Source organism: Caloenas nicobarica, chromosome 12 (assembly GCF_036013445.1).
Source record: "Caloenas nicobarica isolate bCalNic1 chromosome 12, bCalNic1.hap1, whole genome shotgun sequence".
Lineage (NCBI taxonomy): Eukaryota > Metazoa > Chordata > Aves > Columbiformes > Columbidae > Caloenas > Caloenas nicobarica.
In genome coordinates this window covers 11,446,933-11,463,036 of record NC_088256.1, presented here as the reverse complement: position 1 = coordinate 11,463,036, position 16,104 = coordinate 11,446,933, and the positions used below count along the sequence as shown (strand labels likewise).

The window sequence follows — 16,104 nt, the reverse complement described above, 5'->3', positions numbered from 1 at the left end:
AATTTACCATTGAAGTGAAAAGGTCACGAAAAGGTCAAAGCATACTTTGAAAATGAATCCATAAAACTAAATTGCGTGAAAACACAGGAGAGCTATCAAAATTGTGCATAACTGAATGAAGTCATGGGAAGAGAGTGTACACTGTTCAATGAAACGCTACCTTGGTATTCATCAGGGTGTTGTTCATAGTCCAAACAAAATGTCAAAAATTTCATTAGCATTCTCTTCTCCACCATCGCGAGCTGTCTGCTGTTGAAGACATCTGCTCTAGAACAAGGTACCTGGAAAATATTTTTTAATAGTTTCAGATACTTTCCATACTCTGGATAGGAAAAACATCAAGAAACACTGGTCTGATTACCTAAAAAAATCTTTTAAATTACTATTTTGTATTATAGTTATTTTCTTACATATTTCTTTCCATTATTTTCTATTAAACTTTTATTATAGTACATCAATTTTCTACAATAAAAATATTTTTAAAACTTTCTCAGGCTCTTTCCCTTTTTATTTCCCTTCAATTTCACTTGTGTCTCTGACTGTAGATTTAATCAAGAGTTTGTATCAATTAACTGTGCGAAAAACTCCCCTTGCCATTGCCAGACCAATGACTTCTCCTGTGTGTAACAGACACACAATCAAGTCTATGCTCGGAATGAGAAAACCTAAAACCTGTGTACTTTTAAGAATTTACTGCCAAGTTGATCATGGTCTAAATAATTGAGATGAAGGAGAGATTTACGTCAATAATTCTGCCTTTTTTAAAAAATTACATATATAACACAAACAAATTCCTTTTCATTCCAGAAACGAAATAAAAATCACAGTCTTAAGGTAAAACACTAGCTTATTGCTACAAAACTTCTGAGAAACCAATTTAAAGTTTCTTGACTTTAAAAACATAAGATTAAACATATGCAATACATTATTTTACGATACCTGTTCTACTTTTCCTTCTCGAAAGGCAAGAATTTGCGTCACATTTTTAAACTCTGCATATCTGCTAACATTTGACTTAATCAGAAGGTCAATTAACAGACCTCGGGAGTAAAGCAACTGCAAAGTGAAGAAAAAAAGAAATTGGTGAGTAAAGAGAAAGGGCTCACACCAAAAGAAAACAGTGATACCAACAGTATTCACTTGTAAAACGTTTTCTCTAACTATTTACCAGTACACACAGTGAAGTAAAACCTAAATAAAAGAGTATCAAGAGGTAGCATGTGCAAAATGCAATTAAACGAACCAAAGTGACCATACAAACGGAGGAGACAAAGCGGGGCCCAGGAGTGGAAGGGAGAAGCCGTCAGCCTACTGCTCAGTTCACTTCATTAGGCTGGGAGTCAGAGCTTGAGACAATTTTTGTATTGTCATCTTGCATAATTTCTTTGCATTGTATGCTACACATCCTTGAACACCGTATTTTACAACCTTCACTTCCCAATATCAGTAAGGTAGGTGATGCTGTGTAAATCACCACTAGTTGTTTCTTAAATTACCTGAAATGATAATGTCCCCTTTTCCAAAAGTAAACTCCTTAAACCCCCAGATAAAGTTTAGTCATATTCTGTTATATTCATTTATACTCCATCTACCTTTACTCTTTCTACAAGCTGCAAATATAAAATGACGAAGGGACAAAAACGTAACTATTAGCGGAAGACATATGTCTGAATTGAAAAGCATTGGAATTGGAAATCAGTTTAAACATCTTTCAAGTCTTGTGGCCCCAAGTAACAGAATCTGCACGACCACCCAGGAATTTTCAAGACAAAGGTTTACTGGAACACTAACTGGGACACTACTCTTCTGTCAGAATTTCTGAAATTCATTGCAATTAACACCATGTAACACAGCAGCACAGAAAAATTACAAAAAGGATCCAAAACAGTATTATCTGCTTAACCACTACACACTGACTATTGTTTACATCATGTCATTCCAACGACGCATGAAAGAGGTGTCTGCATTTGGAATATAGAGACAAAACTTGAAAGAATGCAATTAGTAGTGTCTCCACAAAGAATTTAATGTATTATTGAAGAAAGTTTTTTTTCCAGTTTGCAGAGGTTTGGCAAATCTTTTTTTTCTGCGAAGGTAGATTTTTAGAATTTAAACAGCACAATAAATATGTCAGATTAATAGTTTTTCCTCTAAGTAAAATGCACACTAGAAAGCATTCAACACAATAATAACTAATTTCAGTCAGCTTGTATGTTATGGACTAACTGTAATTATCTTTTTCCTCCAATGAAATTTATTACTATTCAGTGCTTTGGACTGAGTATAGAGACAGTGAGAGTTTCACAGGAAAATCTAAAACCCAGGAAGCGCTCCAATAAGAAAATTATTTTTCATTTTAAAAACATCAGAGATCAGCATGGAGATTGATTTTCCTTGTTTGTAACACAATTGTTTTTAATGGTACTATTTAAAAAGAGCAATTTTGCAGGTATTACTTAAGTGCCAAATTTCAGGAAATCTACTTTATGGACATATTTTTAAGCTATGTTTTATGGTGGCTTTGGTTATAAACAAACACTGAAGAGCACACATGAAATAGCTCTTGTTTGGTTTAGGGTACTAATTCTTGCTTCCTTCTCCAGGGTGTCTTTATTGCCTCAAGGGTACCAGGTCAGCCCTCCTCAACATTCAAGGTTTTTTTTGAATTTCAGCATTTTAAGCAAAGTAAATGCATTTATATGAAGAGTCATTCAGTTCCTACCTTAGAAACTAAATCAATATTAAACCTTCTGCCTTCTCTAACGATTTGAGAATACGTAATTTTCTTTGGTTCTTGGGCCGAAGCTTCTGGGGGCACAGCTTCAGTTTGTTCCAGTTCCCCAGCAGACTCGCCCAAAGCCGCACTATGAGAACTTGCGTTCTCGGAGGCGATTTCTGCGTCACTCCCTTCCCTTGCACTTGCTGGCTTGGGGCCTGTAGCTTTTTCGGGTTCTGGGCTCTCTGGCTCCGTGCTCTCCACTGCTGAATGTGCTTTTTCCGATTCCTGAGCGAGCCCCTCAGCGCCAGCGGCTCCAAAGACAGGCAGCTTGGGCAACGCACCGGCTTCTTCCACACCTTCAGCTGAATCCTGACTGATTAAAAACACAACAGGAAGAAGGGGAGAAAAAAAGTCTATTAAAGAATCTCAAAAACTTGTTTAAAGTTTTGAGTCAGTGCCAGAATGGAAACCTCACGCGTTTACATGAAAAGCATTAGAATTTCTTCATTCTGGCCAAATCTGGTGTACCAACCACTAAAGAATTCTGGTTCTTTCACTGCAAAGGTATAGTTCAAGGGGAGTATTTTTACTGAGGAGAAAAGAAAAAAAAATCCAACAAATACAACAACCAAAAGTTTGGGTTCTTATTGTATACAGACTCAAAAGACTCACTGAGCTTAAAATGAAAATCAAAACTCTCATAATGAAACACAATACACAGCCACAAACAAAAGAAATACAATATTTTAAAGAGGAAACAGGAAGCCAATTTGATTAGGTTTTTCCTATGGATTAAAAACCCCTTTGAAATTGAAATGTAAAAACGCATTAAAGTCATTAAGCTCAGATATTTTAAAAACCAAACTCAGTGAAGAAAACAGAACTGATTTATATGACTGAAGGGTTCTTTGCATCTGTTACAGCAAGCCCAGAAGAGACGCATCCAATTTTGACCTGAAGTTTAAGTAAAACTTCCAGATTCCTTTTTCACCTCTGACCCCGCATTCTAATTAGTAGTTCAAGTAACAGCCACACAGAATAAAGTGCCCTCACACTGCAATGTTATTTTTATGTAGGTGTAACAAATTTGTGCTCAGATGAAGGCAGCCAGCCCAAAGGACCAACATTACTACACAACATTTACTCCATATAGTCCATTCCCTTTTCACAACACAATTCTTTAAAATTCCTCCTATAAAGCAGACCTCCACTTTTAATCTCATCTCCTCTTTTTATCTTGAACTTCAATGACACCTTCCTTAGAAACTAGTACTTTTGAACTTAGAATTCTACTTTATACAACCAGGTGAGATGAATCAAATCAATGTCATTGTAAGTGAAAGGAGTTCAGCAATAATTTCACACTATCTTTTTATCTTTATACCACAAGCCATTAATGTACTGAATAAACAATTTAATCTTAGCTGAAAACTAATGAACTATGATTTTAAAGGTGACCTGCAAACATACAGTACAAAATTTCAATAACTAAGAGGATGGTTAAAATTCACTGAACAGCAAGGAATTATTCGGTATACATACGAAAATGCTCCCTTGCACATTTGCAGCCTTGCAGGTGGAAGCAGGGGGCAGGATTGCTGGTAAAAGAGGGAACAAAAACCCTGTATGCTGTAAAAGTTGCTCCTCACTCACAAACTCCGGGAGCTCCCGGGAACACATGTCTCTCAGCTTGTGCACAGACACCCGAATGGGGGAAAATCCTGCCCTGGGAAAGGCAGAACGAGGAGGAAGCACTAATGAAACAAGTGTGTTTCTGTACATTAATTATGGCTTTTTGCTTCACATTGCAAGCATTAAATAACTACAAAATATCAAAGAAAGCTACGTACTTTGTCAAACGTTTTTTAAAAAGTAATGTCTACTAAAAAAAACCCCAATGAAAGTCAATTAAATACTGGGGTTGCATTTCAAGTATTTTTTCTTTTTTGTCCTTAAGGGATTTGGAACATGTAGTTTGCGATAACGGATAAAGCTGTTGCCATTAATACAATAACAAAGAATGAAGCTTTTATTTAACCCATCCTAAAACTTTTTATTACACAAAAAAATTCTCCCTTCTCCCAAGTTTCATGTACAGTTCAATCTCATTTTAAACAAATGTAACTATTAATTTTAAATCAAATTTGGATTCACAATAGTGTATTTTTTCTATATCATGCTGAAAAACAGTGTAAAAAATGTTATATTTACATATTTTAAATCACTATTCAATCATCATTAATGGAAATGTAAATCTGCATGATTTGCAGCTCTACACATTTTATAATGAAAGCCTAAAAACTGTATATAATCTAAATTCATGACATCCTTCCTATAGGAACAAATATCTCTGAATAATGTAAGAACTGTCTATAAAAATCACTCAAATTGAACTTTTGTACAGACCGTTCTTCTCCTAATTCAGAAAAAAAATAATACATCTGCAGACAAATTGTTGTGTAAATTTAGAATATTATCTTCCACCATTCATCAATTAATGGTACTAACAAAGGAATATCTTAAAATGAATGTGTCTTATTAATGCCTTGTAACAGCAACCCCTTCAGATAGGTCAAATGAAAAATTGCCAACCAGCTGGTTAATTTATTCAGCACAGGTGTTCACTATTTATTTTTCAGCCATTTGCCTTTTTTCAATACAGCTTGTTGTAGACACAGTATTCTTTTCCTTTGATGGATGCACTTTGTTCTAAGGCCATTCATTTCAGATTTGCACTGTGTATATTATACTGCTACCCAGCTGTTTATTCTTTCAAAATAAATGTTTAATGGTTACTTCATAGGAGTTATAAAAGTTAAGCAAAAACAACAGAATCTAGCCAGAACATGTAAATTGTCAGAAACACAATAATTGACTCTCTGAGAAAGTTTTCAGTTATTTTGGAAAACTTTTCCTTTGCTAGCTTTACTAATGTCACCTTCTTCCTTGTGGTTTTGGGGTTTTTTTGGTGATCATCAAGAGAGACAGCGTTGTACTGCCAGGCTAAGTTACATACTTACACGTAGAATCTTCTGGTTTGTCCTGATTCGATGTACAATGCTCGCTTCTAGTAAAGAGTGAAATCTTAGTGCTAAGGGAGTTATTTTTGAGCTGACCAACAGCCAATATCACACCTTCTCAGGAAAATCACATACAAAGTTAAGAGATTATGAAACCTTTAACTTGATTTAATACTGATTCTGAACAACACTTACTATGGCAATAGGATTACAACTACAATATTCAAGTGATGGTGCTTTAAAACAAGCATAACATTTTATCTGCAATACAGTCAAGTAGCCATTACTGCGCAATACAGGTCTCCGGAATATTCTGAGTCTGTGATCTTCAGATTCTATTAGTATAATTCACACTTTTTTCTCCCCTCCTACCTATGACTTACAGAAAGAAATACACGTTTCTATGTGAATATCCGTCAATGTTTCATTCAGCTGTCTATGACATTATCTAAGGGATTCAAGGTTAAACTTACATAACTAGTCCAAAGAACCTTTCAGAAATTCAGAACAGTGTTTAGTTCAGTGCAAAATCCAAAAGACAAAAATTAAAAATAAATACTCAGAAATAGCTCGGTTTTCAGCTGAGGCCCATACAATTTCCATTCATTATTCCTACGCTTACATGCTATTCAAAATTACAGCTTCACAAGGTTACTTTTCGATGCTCCTTGATTTTCAATTATATGACATTGTGGAAAGCTTACCTTCTGCATGACTTATATATTTTTATATTCATACTTACTCGCCAAAACAGAAATCTTCTACATGTTGAATGGTTTTATCTTTCTTGCTAAGAGAAATAGCTTCTTCATTCTCAAGGATCAGTTTTCTCCAGTCATCCCATTCATCACTGACATCTGTCTTTTGCTTACAAAGGACAATTATAAAATTACATTTTGTACTGTGCTAGCTGCTCTTGAACTACAAATCTCTACAGTCCCAAATAATTCTTTGTATCACTTTGTATTTAAAAAATGAAGAAAGAATCATTTAAACTGTCTTAATGTTTCTTCTATTCAGATTTTTTGAGTTAAAATAGTTAGAGCTGGTTACTTCATTATAATATGCCAACATCTACACTACATTACTAGCTCTAGTAATCTGAAAATATAGTGTTAAATGAAATGCAAGTTTTAGCAGAGAGTTGAACATAACTTTGAATACAATCTACTAGAAGACAGGTTCGCCACAGCCAGGTTATTTCCAAATTTTGTGACAAAACTCTTTGATTTGGGCATTATATTAATCTGTCCGCACATGAATCTCTAAATCATGTAACAGAACCCTGAGAATATTAAGTTCTGACATTGAGCAACTCCACTCATTACACCAGAAGGTAGCACTATGTAATAAATACACACAAGATTGAACTGAAAAAGTTCCATCTTCTCCGGACCAACAGGCTCATAATGCTTCAGTAAATAATATGAACATCCATTTGCTAATATAGTCCAAGTGCTCAATCTCCTAAACAAATATCCTCTTCAGAAGATTTCTAGTGGACTGTCATGAATTAGATAAACTTTGGTCATTGAAAAATACGCTATCAGCATTAATCTTTGTGTCCTGGTTACAGGATATTTCAATGGAAGGATCCAACAACCACAAGAAAAAAAAAAAGGGACTGAAACATCAGAGCGTGGAAAGCAAACTGGATTATCATTTACAAAAGGTGCTGGGAAAGGAATGGAAACAGTGTAGCTGCTTCTACATAATTTAAAGAACCCAAAAAGTAGGACTTAACGCTAGATTGTTTGGTCTCCACTAATAATATTAAAAAACCAGGCATATCAAAGTCTTAGAATTAGTAGAATATCAGAGTCTTAGAATTAATAAAATAATATTCATTATCATTAGGTTTATCAGAGTCTTAGAATGCCAGGGCAGATGGTTTAGTCTTAACCAGTAAAGCTGGAAACTAGAAACCTCTTTGATCTGTCAAATTACCAAAGAGAAAAATTATTGTGGTAATTTGTCTTGTAATAAATTTTGCAAACAACCAAGACTTAACGTTAAGGAACGTTAAAAGAAGTTGAGAAATTTTTACCTGATTTTCTTTAATCCAGGACAACAATCCTGAAAAACTAAAGCTGGCCCAGTTTCCACCATAGTAATTTTTCCTGTAAAGAAAAAACAACAATGAAACTTGATGGACAGATAATACTTCACTTTTTCAGGTTTAAAGAAGGAACAATCAAGTTTGAGACATTCCAAATATTTTCCATATCAATTTTACAGACACAGAATACAAAAATTGATATATTTCACAACTCTTAAAGAGACGCAAAATTTCCAATTTCACTCATTTGTGTATACCTCTGACCAAATGGACTATAGTCCAAAATCAAACTATTTGGAGGGTAAAATGAGTAATGCAAGAAAAGCACATGGGACGCTCTGAGTAAAAGGAAAATCTAGATAATACTGCTTCTTGGCCAAGACTGACTCGACACCTCTAACTCAAACATGTGCATCACTACAGACATCTTCACTTGGTGTGGAGCCAAGCCAACGAGTCTGTCGGTTTCCACTGAGTTCTCTGGCAAAATTCTTATTAAACTGCATATACTGTAGGTGGAGCCAAAGGAACTGATTTGTAGAAAACAATCATACCTTCTGGAGTACTGATCGGTTTTTATTTACCACCTTCTTTCTTGAAAAATACTAGTTTACTTCTTTTATATCACAGAAAATTAATAGTTCTGCTGTTAATCAAAGAAAGTCTCTGCTCTCCCTTTAAAAAAATTTTTCATCGATATTTCTCTAAATATCAGTTGGATTAATTAGCTTTTGTTATCATGCATACCACATCTTAAATATTTAACAACTCTGATATGAAAAATAATAGAGCAATTTTAAAAAATTAGTAGTTCTTGCAGAATAAAACACTCATTTCAGGATTTAACTGTTTTCTGGCAGTGTATGCTGGCACTTCGGAAGCATGAAAGACGTCAAAAATATCCTCCTGAATGGATATCTAATATTATTGCATCCACTAAAAAAAAAAGATACACTCAGGGAGGAAGATAGGTTTTGCATTGTACAGAATAATGTGAAGACTGTTAAATCAAATGAACTTAAAATCTTATCATAACCTCCTCTACTTTTAAATTGCAGAGATAAGTGATAAATGTGAAAAATTAAATTCTACTGTTGAAGATGGGACAGTTTTGACAAGGCTTATCTGCACTGACAAAGACTTCATTAAGCGTAGGGTAGCGGAGGGTGATGCTCCGGCCCATGTTGCTTACTTAGCAGCTGAAGGACACACATCTGCTCACCAGCGCCTAATTGCTCCTGACTAGAACCTGACCTAAAAAAGTCTTTCAGCTACTGCAAGGCAACAGTGAAGAACACAAATAGGACATCTTTTGCAAAGACAACAAAATCCAGCATTCTCTCCAGAGAGGTGGCTCCAAGAACAGAACATGGACTGGGAGGACGGGCTCTGGGCTTTAGGAGCCCACAGTCCATCTGCAACGTGGTTACTCCGAGGAGTAATGCTCCAGCTGCAGATCTGTTACCAACCAGAAACTCCAACCAGCTGTAAAAAGGAAATCTATTCATTATGGGAATGACATGGGTGAGGCTTCAAAAGTGCATCTATTTGGTATCATAGAGAATACAAAGCAATGAGGATTAAATATATCTCTGATTCTGTCAGGTTTCAACCTGTAAAACAGTAACTGAGAGTTGCACAGAGTGGTCATCTCCGGCTTTGTCTTAGCTGTCAATGGTGCAGAGTAATTTCTTGCTTTTTCTTAAGATTCCACTGAATAAAAAGTCCAATATCCATATATTATCTGCCACTTCTGGGATTTCCAAAAAACACAGCCACGAAGATTTATTTTTACGGGAATCTGCTGCTTTAGTTGCAAGTTTCCTTGAATATGGAATACAATCTGGCTGTCAGAGCAAGCAAGGCCATTGATCACAGAAATTGCAGAAGACACCTGCCCCAAATTAGGACTGGGTTTCTTGAATCTATACTACTATAAATTCATGCATATTTAGAATATTTTCAATTCAAACTTTCAGTAAGAGAAATGAATTATTTTTACAGAAAGTTACAAAAGTGTATTTGTTAGCTATCAGACGTCGTTGATATAAACATTCCTCTGTTCATCAGGTGGATTTTCCTTTGAAACTACTTCTCTTTTAACCACCATTGATGTGAATCAATCTTTCCAGCCAAGCACTCTGTAATGCTGTTCTGACGCTCAATCAGTTGTGTGAAGCCGGTACGGCCTTTCGCAAATGGAAAATGAATCACGACTGGCCTTTCCATCTGGATTCTGAGCACCTTTCCCAAGTTATGGTTTACCACCTTAAATATTCATCTTCTCTTCAAGCATCAACCTCCAGATTTTTTTCACCAGAATTTTAATTAGTTTACCCTGCATTACATGAGGGATCAGGATTGTTTAATCTTCTCATCTGAAAACACTACAAAAAGAAGGTAGACCAGACATGATTACTGACATACTAAGCAAAGTTTTTAGTAAAAAGGAATTCCAAAAAGAGCTGACAAATGGTTTTGCAATTAAGAGTCCTTTGTAACCAAATATTTTTGTTATAATTGCCCTGAAGGTGAACTGAGGAATTCCTTAAAGTAGTGGTCAAGATCAAAGCCTAATTAAAGCTAAAATATTGTCCCAAAATCTCAAGGACTAAGCTCCTCTCTTCCGTTGCTATATTAGCGAACTACAAAGATGGATCATCTCTCCCTATTTCAGGTTTATAATTCAATTACCCCCAAGTAAGAACATGAAACATATTGAAGGTGTAACAGCAGAGTTAGAAATTAATTTTTCTACCAAGTTGGAACACAGATGTTTTCTTTTTCTACCATATATCATTTCCTAGATTATATTTGCTCAAAACTTCTCCTGTATTACTTGGATTTTCATATGAATTAAAATACTGCTGATTTTAGTGCACATATTTTGAATCTACAGTTCAGAGCTAACAGCAGAACTGCTGAAGCCATTTTTGCAAAGTTTTGGAAATGTAGCCCAAGTACAGTTTTACCTCTGCAAAAAGCTTAATTCTCTCTTCTCCAACATTAGTGGAGTTTTTTCTTTATTTGTTTCTCAGTTACTAACACAATTTTTTCTTCAAATACTTAGAAAGAATTAGCAAATCCCAGTCCAGAACACTGGAATTGCAAATTATTTCCAACTGATGAACATTCTTGGAATCCAAACCAAGAGAATATCTAACATGTCCTTTTGAAGACAACCGCAATCTGAGAAACTGAACGCTTCTGAAAGCACGAGATACACAAGTAAAACATAATAACAGAAAAGCTATTTCATGGCCTGTGCCTTTTAAGAAGATTGCCCTTCTCAGTGCCATGTCCTAACAGCTGTGGTACAACCATCAAAGCTGGTGATGTCTGGAGAAAAGCTGCTGATGCCTCACAATTGCTCCCCAGAGCTGCCTGTACGTGTCTGTCCTGCACTTGATCTTCCAGAAAGAAGTCTCGACCCATCAGAGCAGCTGTCTTTTGCAAAGGAACTTACTGCCACATCAATTTTAAGGATCCAAACACAAAATGATTTATGTTTCAAACCCATGAAGTTTCAAGTGCTACCTAGTAAATACACAGTCACGTTATCAAAAATTGGTGTTGAGGAGCACGAGCAGCGAACCGTGACGCCCTTGCCTTCCAAGAGGAAGGGCTGAACCCCAACAGCTCTTGAGATCCTTCAGCTCAATAAAAGGGTAATGGTGACAGTCACTTGTACTACATGTCATCATATCGTGGGATATGAACGTGACCAAAGGTGATTATCACGGGCCAGCGGAGACCATGTTTTACCCTCTAATACTTCACTATGAGATCATATCCTAAAGCAAAATAAAAATAAAATTGTTTTCAAAAAAAGGTCAAAAGGTACCAGAATTAAGAACTTTTCCTAGGTTTCCTTACTGAAAGTTAAATCATTCATTTAGCTTCTTGCAAGAAATGGAGCTGCTTTGAGAAGCGACCTCGTAGCTCTCTGGTTGCTGTACTTACACAGCTACCTCACTTCACACGAATTAAAAAGCAAAAAGAAAGCTATATGAAGACACAGGTTGTACTATATTATATATTTCACAAGTTCTGAAAAAAGTGAGACATTGTCTAACAAGAAGTGGAACAAACTACAAAAGCAGGTATCTTGAAGAGGGGTGTGGTGGGTGCGATCTACATATATCATAGAAATATAATTATAAGAACCAAATAAGCAAAGGACCAAAAGTAGAAAACACAGCAAGCCGTCAAGACAAAGTCCTGTGCATATGAACAATTAGTATGGGAAGTAAATTCACTTCAAGTAATTGACTTTTAGTCTTGATCTACCTTTCTTCAGCAACTTCAAGTTAAACTAAGTGCCAATCTCCACATTTTAAATTGCAAATTACTTTTCTAAATCACTTAACAAATATCCTTGAAATTTCACATGTCAACAGCTCATTAATATCTACAGTAAATGTAGCTCTTGGAGAAGAACCACAGATTTTACATTTATTGAGACAGATAGCTGGCACAGAGAAATAGAGCTCCTTCAATTACTATTTGGCAGAAGCTAACTTTAGTTTAAAATCAGTCTCCAGGAATTTATGGCAACACTGCAGTGAAGTGACTATTTTGAATAAGATTAGCTGCTGTTGATGGGCGATGCTTGGACAGCGTTTATAAATCAAACTTAGAACTTAGTATTTTATAACAGGCCACTTCAAAACTATCTTCCATAATCACCTATGCAGTATATTATGACAAATGCAAACACGGCTGGAGATTAAAAGTAATAAAACGATGTACGCAAGGTAATGAGTGCAAGCAAACTATAAACAGAGAGTTTATCCATATGATTTTCTATACCTTTTGCCTAACTTAATTCAGACCTTTGTAGAGAACAAAAGATTAATCGAAATAGCACACCGAACACAAACAAGTATTTCGGTAACCCCAAATCTTATTTTCTTATACTCTGAAAAAAAATTTAAACTCATGATCCTTCAAGAACAAAGGGAACAACATATATCATTAAAAAGTGATATTCTGAATATAAACAGATTTTTTTGCTGGTGATTTTCAATTATACTGTTACCTCAGTAAAATGAAACTTGAAAATTCATCTAGAAATCAGTACATTAAACCAGACATATAATACATTAAAATGTTTTAATTCGGATTAATCTCCGGCAAGCTTTCTAAGACTTAACTTTTCACTTAAAATTCAATCGGCATCAGGGTGGGGGTTTTCTGCTGGTTTTGGTAGGCTTTTTTTGCAAGAGTACTAATTTAAACATGAAAGGCAGATGGCTTGAAATGCTTCCCTATTTATGGGAAGGGGGTGTACAGTATAAACATATCTTTTTTTTTGCCAATATGTGGATTCTAGACCATGATTCGGTGAGCACATACACCAATTAAAATGGCAACTATTAATACGAGTGAAGAACACCCGGGTTAAAAACACCTCCCTCTGACCTTACCCTGCACTGGAGTTGGAAAATAACTCCACAGGAGAAAAGAATCAAATGTGGAAGCCTTCATTTTCAGCAGAAAAACAAAAGCATGTGTGAATGTAAATGAGCATATTTAAGTGAAAACAGTAATAAACAAAATCTGTATTCCACAGTTCTAATTGCCTGCTTCTGTGAGTTTTCCGAAAGGCTCTTCTTCATAGCTAAAAATAGGTATGGATAAAAGAAATCAAAGTTCCAGTGGCTAACTATTATTACAGATATTAATAGCCAATGAATATGAAAAATGGAAATAACAGAAATGGTTCATTTAACAAAATCTAAGTAGTCTACTGGTAATATATGCATTAAGCTTAAAATCCAAATGTAACCATTTTATTCATTCTATATCTGCTTATTCTAAAATAAGGTTTTTAATTTTTTTTGTTAGCAATAATAGCTAATTTAAGAATTACTGTGCCAAAATGTTAGAAATGAATATACCCTTATACATTATGCATGAGGTCTTTACCGTAATTTCAGTATCACTACTATGTAGTTGCATCTTTCTTTAAAATTATTAAAATCTTAAGAGTTGTCTTTGTTTCAACTGAATCATTAGTTGAATTAAATACGGAGCATCAAGCACTGCCTTGCTGTGTGCTATCCCACTGTGATGTAAAATTCTAGAATATTAGCCCATTTAAGGACTTTTTTTCCTTACAGGTTCCAGTTTTCCATAGGTTCTGAGAGTAGACTGTAACGCCTGAAGATTTGTTAAGACGAGTTCTTAATCCAAATGCCCTCCTATTGATAAAAACTACCAACCCTGAAAAGTGTCACTTGTCCCTACTCCAGCCCAAGACAGTGACTTTGTGGGCAGCGTAACAGCAAACTGAGCAATTGTGAATCGTATTTCCTGCAACAGAGTTAGTAAGCTAGCCTTGCAAATTTTCAAATTGTGTATAATTTCAAACTAGTACAATCATACCTTGGTCTGACATAACAAACTACAGCAGGCACAGTGCAGCACAGAAACCTCATGAAATATAAATTCTATTTGTTATCTTCTAGAAAAACACAGACAGCAAAGCAGCCCCAAAAGCTGCTTAGTAATGATGAATCGTCTCGAAGAGCTGTGAAAAATTTAATTTTAAAATGGGAGATGGGAGACAGGAGTATTGTAAAAGTCTGTCTCGATCAGCTGAAGTTCTAACATTGGATCTCAAGATTGCTTCAGAAACCAGAGCTCCAGACTTGAGTCATGCTACTAAATTTTGCTGAGGTATACAAATAAGCCAAGGTTCAAAGATTCTATTTTTTTTTTCCTAAAAAACAGTGTGCATCATAGTGCATAGTAACACAGTTTATTAAAAACCAAAGCAAACCACACAAAACAAATAAACAAAACCACACACACACAAACACAAAACACTTTGGCTAACTGCTAAAGAGAAGTAAAATGAACGTAATAGGATGCAGTGAAATATGCGACTCCAAGCAAATCCTTCTGCTTCAAAGTGCAACAGAAATACTCTTTGACCCAAGGAATTTCAGCAGTATTCTGTACTCTTCTTACAAACTGATTTAGCATGAGATAGAGAGAAGACAGCAAACAAGAATGCCGTGTTCATCTCCTTCCCTGTCACCCAGATTTCACGTGTCTTCATTCTGATAACAATTAAAATGCAAAAATACTTGTATTAACTTCTCTAGGCATTGAGAACGGATACAAATGAGACACTACTAAAATATTTTGTCCTTCAATGATAATGGTTCAGGTAAAAATTCTCCCCAAACCAGAATGGGATAATTACTGCCAGGAATTATAATGAAAGGCACAAAACCTGTAACCATTCCTGTCTGTACAAAAGGAGACATCAACAGTGTCCTTGACCACATCACTTCTGCTCCAAACTCCTGAGCTAGCATGCAAAAATTGCCTGTTCTATGGAAGGAAATAACACCCCAAAGACAAGATTGAGATAGAAGTGTGAGATTACTTGATGCTAGACGAACACAAAACACAAGTCCTGAAGGGCACACCGACACAGACACACTTCCAGCCAGTTTAACTTTTAAAAAGGAAAATTATTTGTGTAACTTACGAATCAACATGAAGGACACTCTGGCCACTTCTGGCACATGCTGCTGCAACAATAGACTCAGGCAAACCTGAAAGGACACATGCAATTTTTAGAATTTAGTATGCTGAAACGTATTAAAAAATGAAATAAATTTAGAACTTTGTCAGAAACAGGCAATTCAAACAAAAGAAAGTTTACAATGCAAGTCACTGAAATTTTTAATAATTTTTGTGTTCATTAACATTTTCCTATGACCGTCTTGAACACAACACTTTTTTTAATAGTCACATGGCACGTGTCACTTGCAAACACTACTATCTCCGAGATAAACCTTGTCATCAGTGTCTTCTCTAGACATCTTGTTATCATAAACAGATTGAGCATTTGCCAGCATGATACCCAAATTTTAGTGGATGCTCTGTAAGTGTCTCTCTCCTGATACAGACAGGTATTATCTGAGAGCATTTTTGTGTATTTTTGTTTCCTTCAAAGTGTCTGACATATTGTGAAAACTCTGTAACAACCCATTAAAATGGTCGTTTAAAATTAAGAAATTTACAGTAAATGCTGCATGCCTTGGTATATTGTCCAAGGATGCATCTGGAAGCGTGAGGGTATAAACCCTGGCATTAAGCAACGGTGTGCAGCAGACAGAGTCCTGCACGGTGCTGTCTCCTCCATATCATCTGTTGCAAACATCTATAGTGTGAACAGGTCTCAGAACTGTATTTGGACTTTGTTTCTGATTGAACTGATTCGTTTGCTCCAAACAAGTGCCCAGGAGCACACTCAATTTTCTGCATGCAGACCAAGACCTGGA

At 35.6% G+C, this 16,104-nt stretch overlaps 1 protein-coding gene across 1 annotated transcript in view; it reads right to left on the bottom strand.

The window, feature by feature from the left end:
* The window catches only part of CHM (CHM Rab escort protein), a 60,007-nt gene that overhangs the window by 33,510 nt on the left and 10,393 nt on the right, over positions 1-16,104 (bottom strand). Inside the window, exons 2-7 of the mRNA XM_065643206.1 lie at positions 15,306-15,372; positions 7,787-7,859; positions 6,482-6,606; positions 2,723-3,092; positions 940-1,056; positions 161-281 (exon numbers count right to left, since the gene is read on the bottom strand). Of these exons, the coding sequence (XP_065499278.1) occupies positions 161-281; positions 940-1,056; positions 2,723-3,092; positions 6,482-6,606; positions 7,787-7,859; positions 15,306-15,372 (873 nt within the window). The remainder of the gene's footprint in view (positions 1-160; positions 282-939; positions 1,057-2,722; positions 3,093-6,481; positions 6,607-7,786; positions 7,860-15,305; positions 15,373-16,104) is intronic.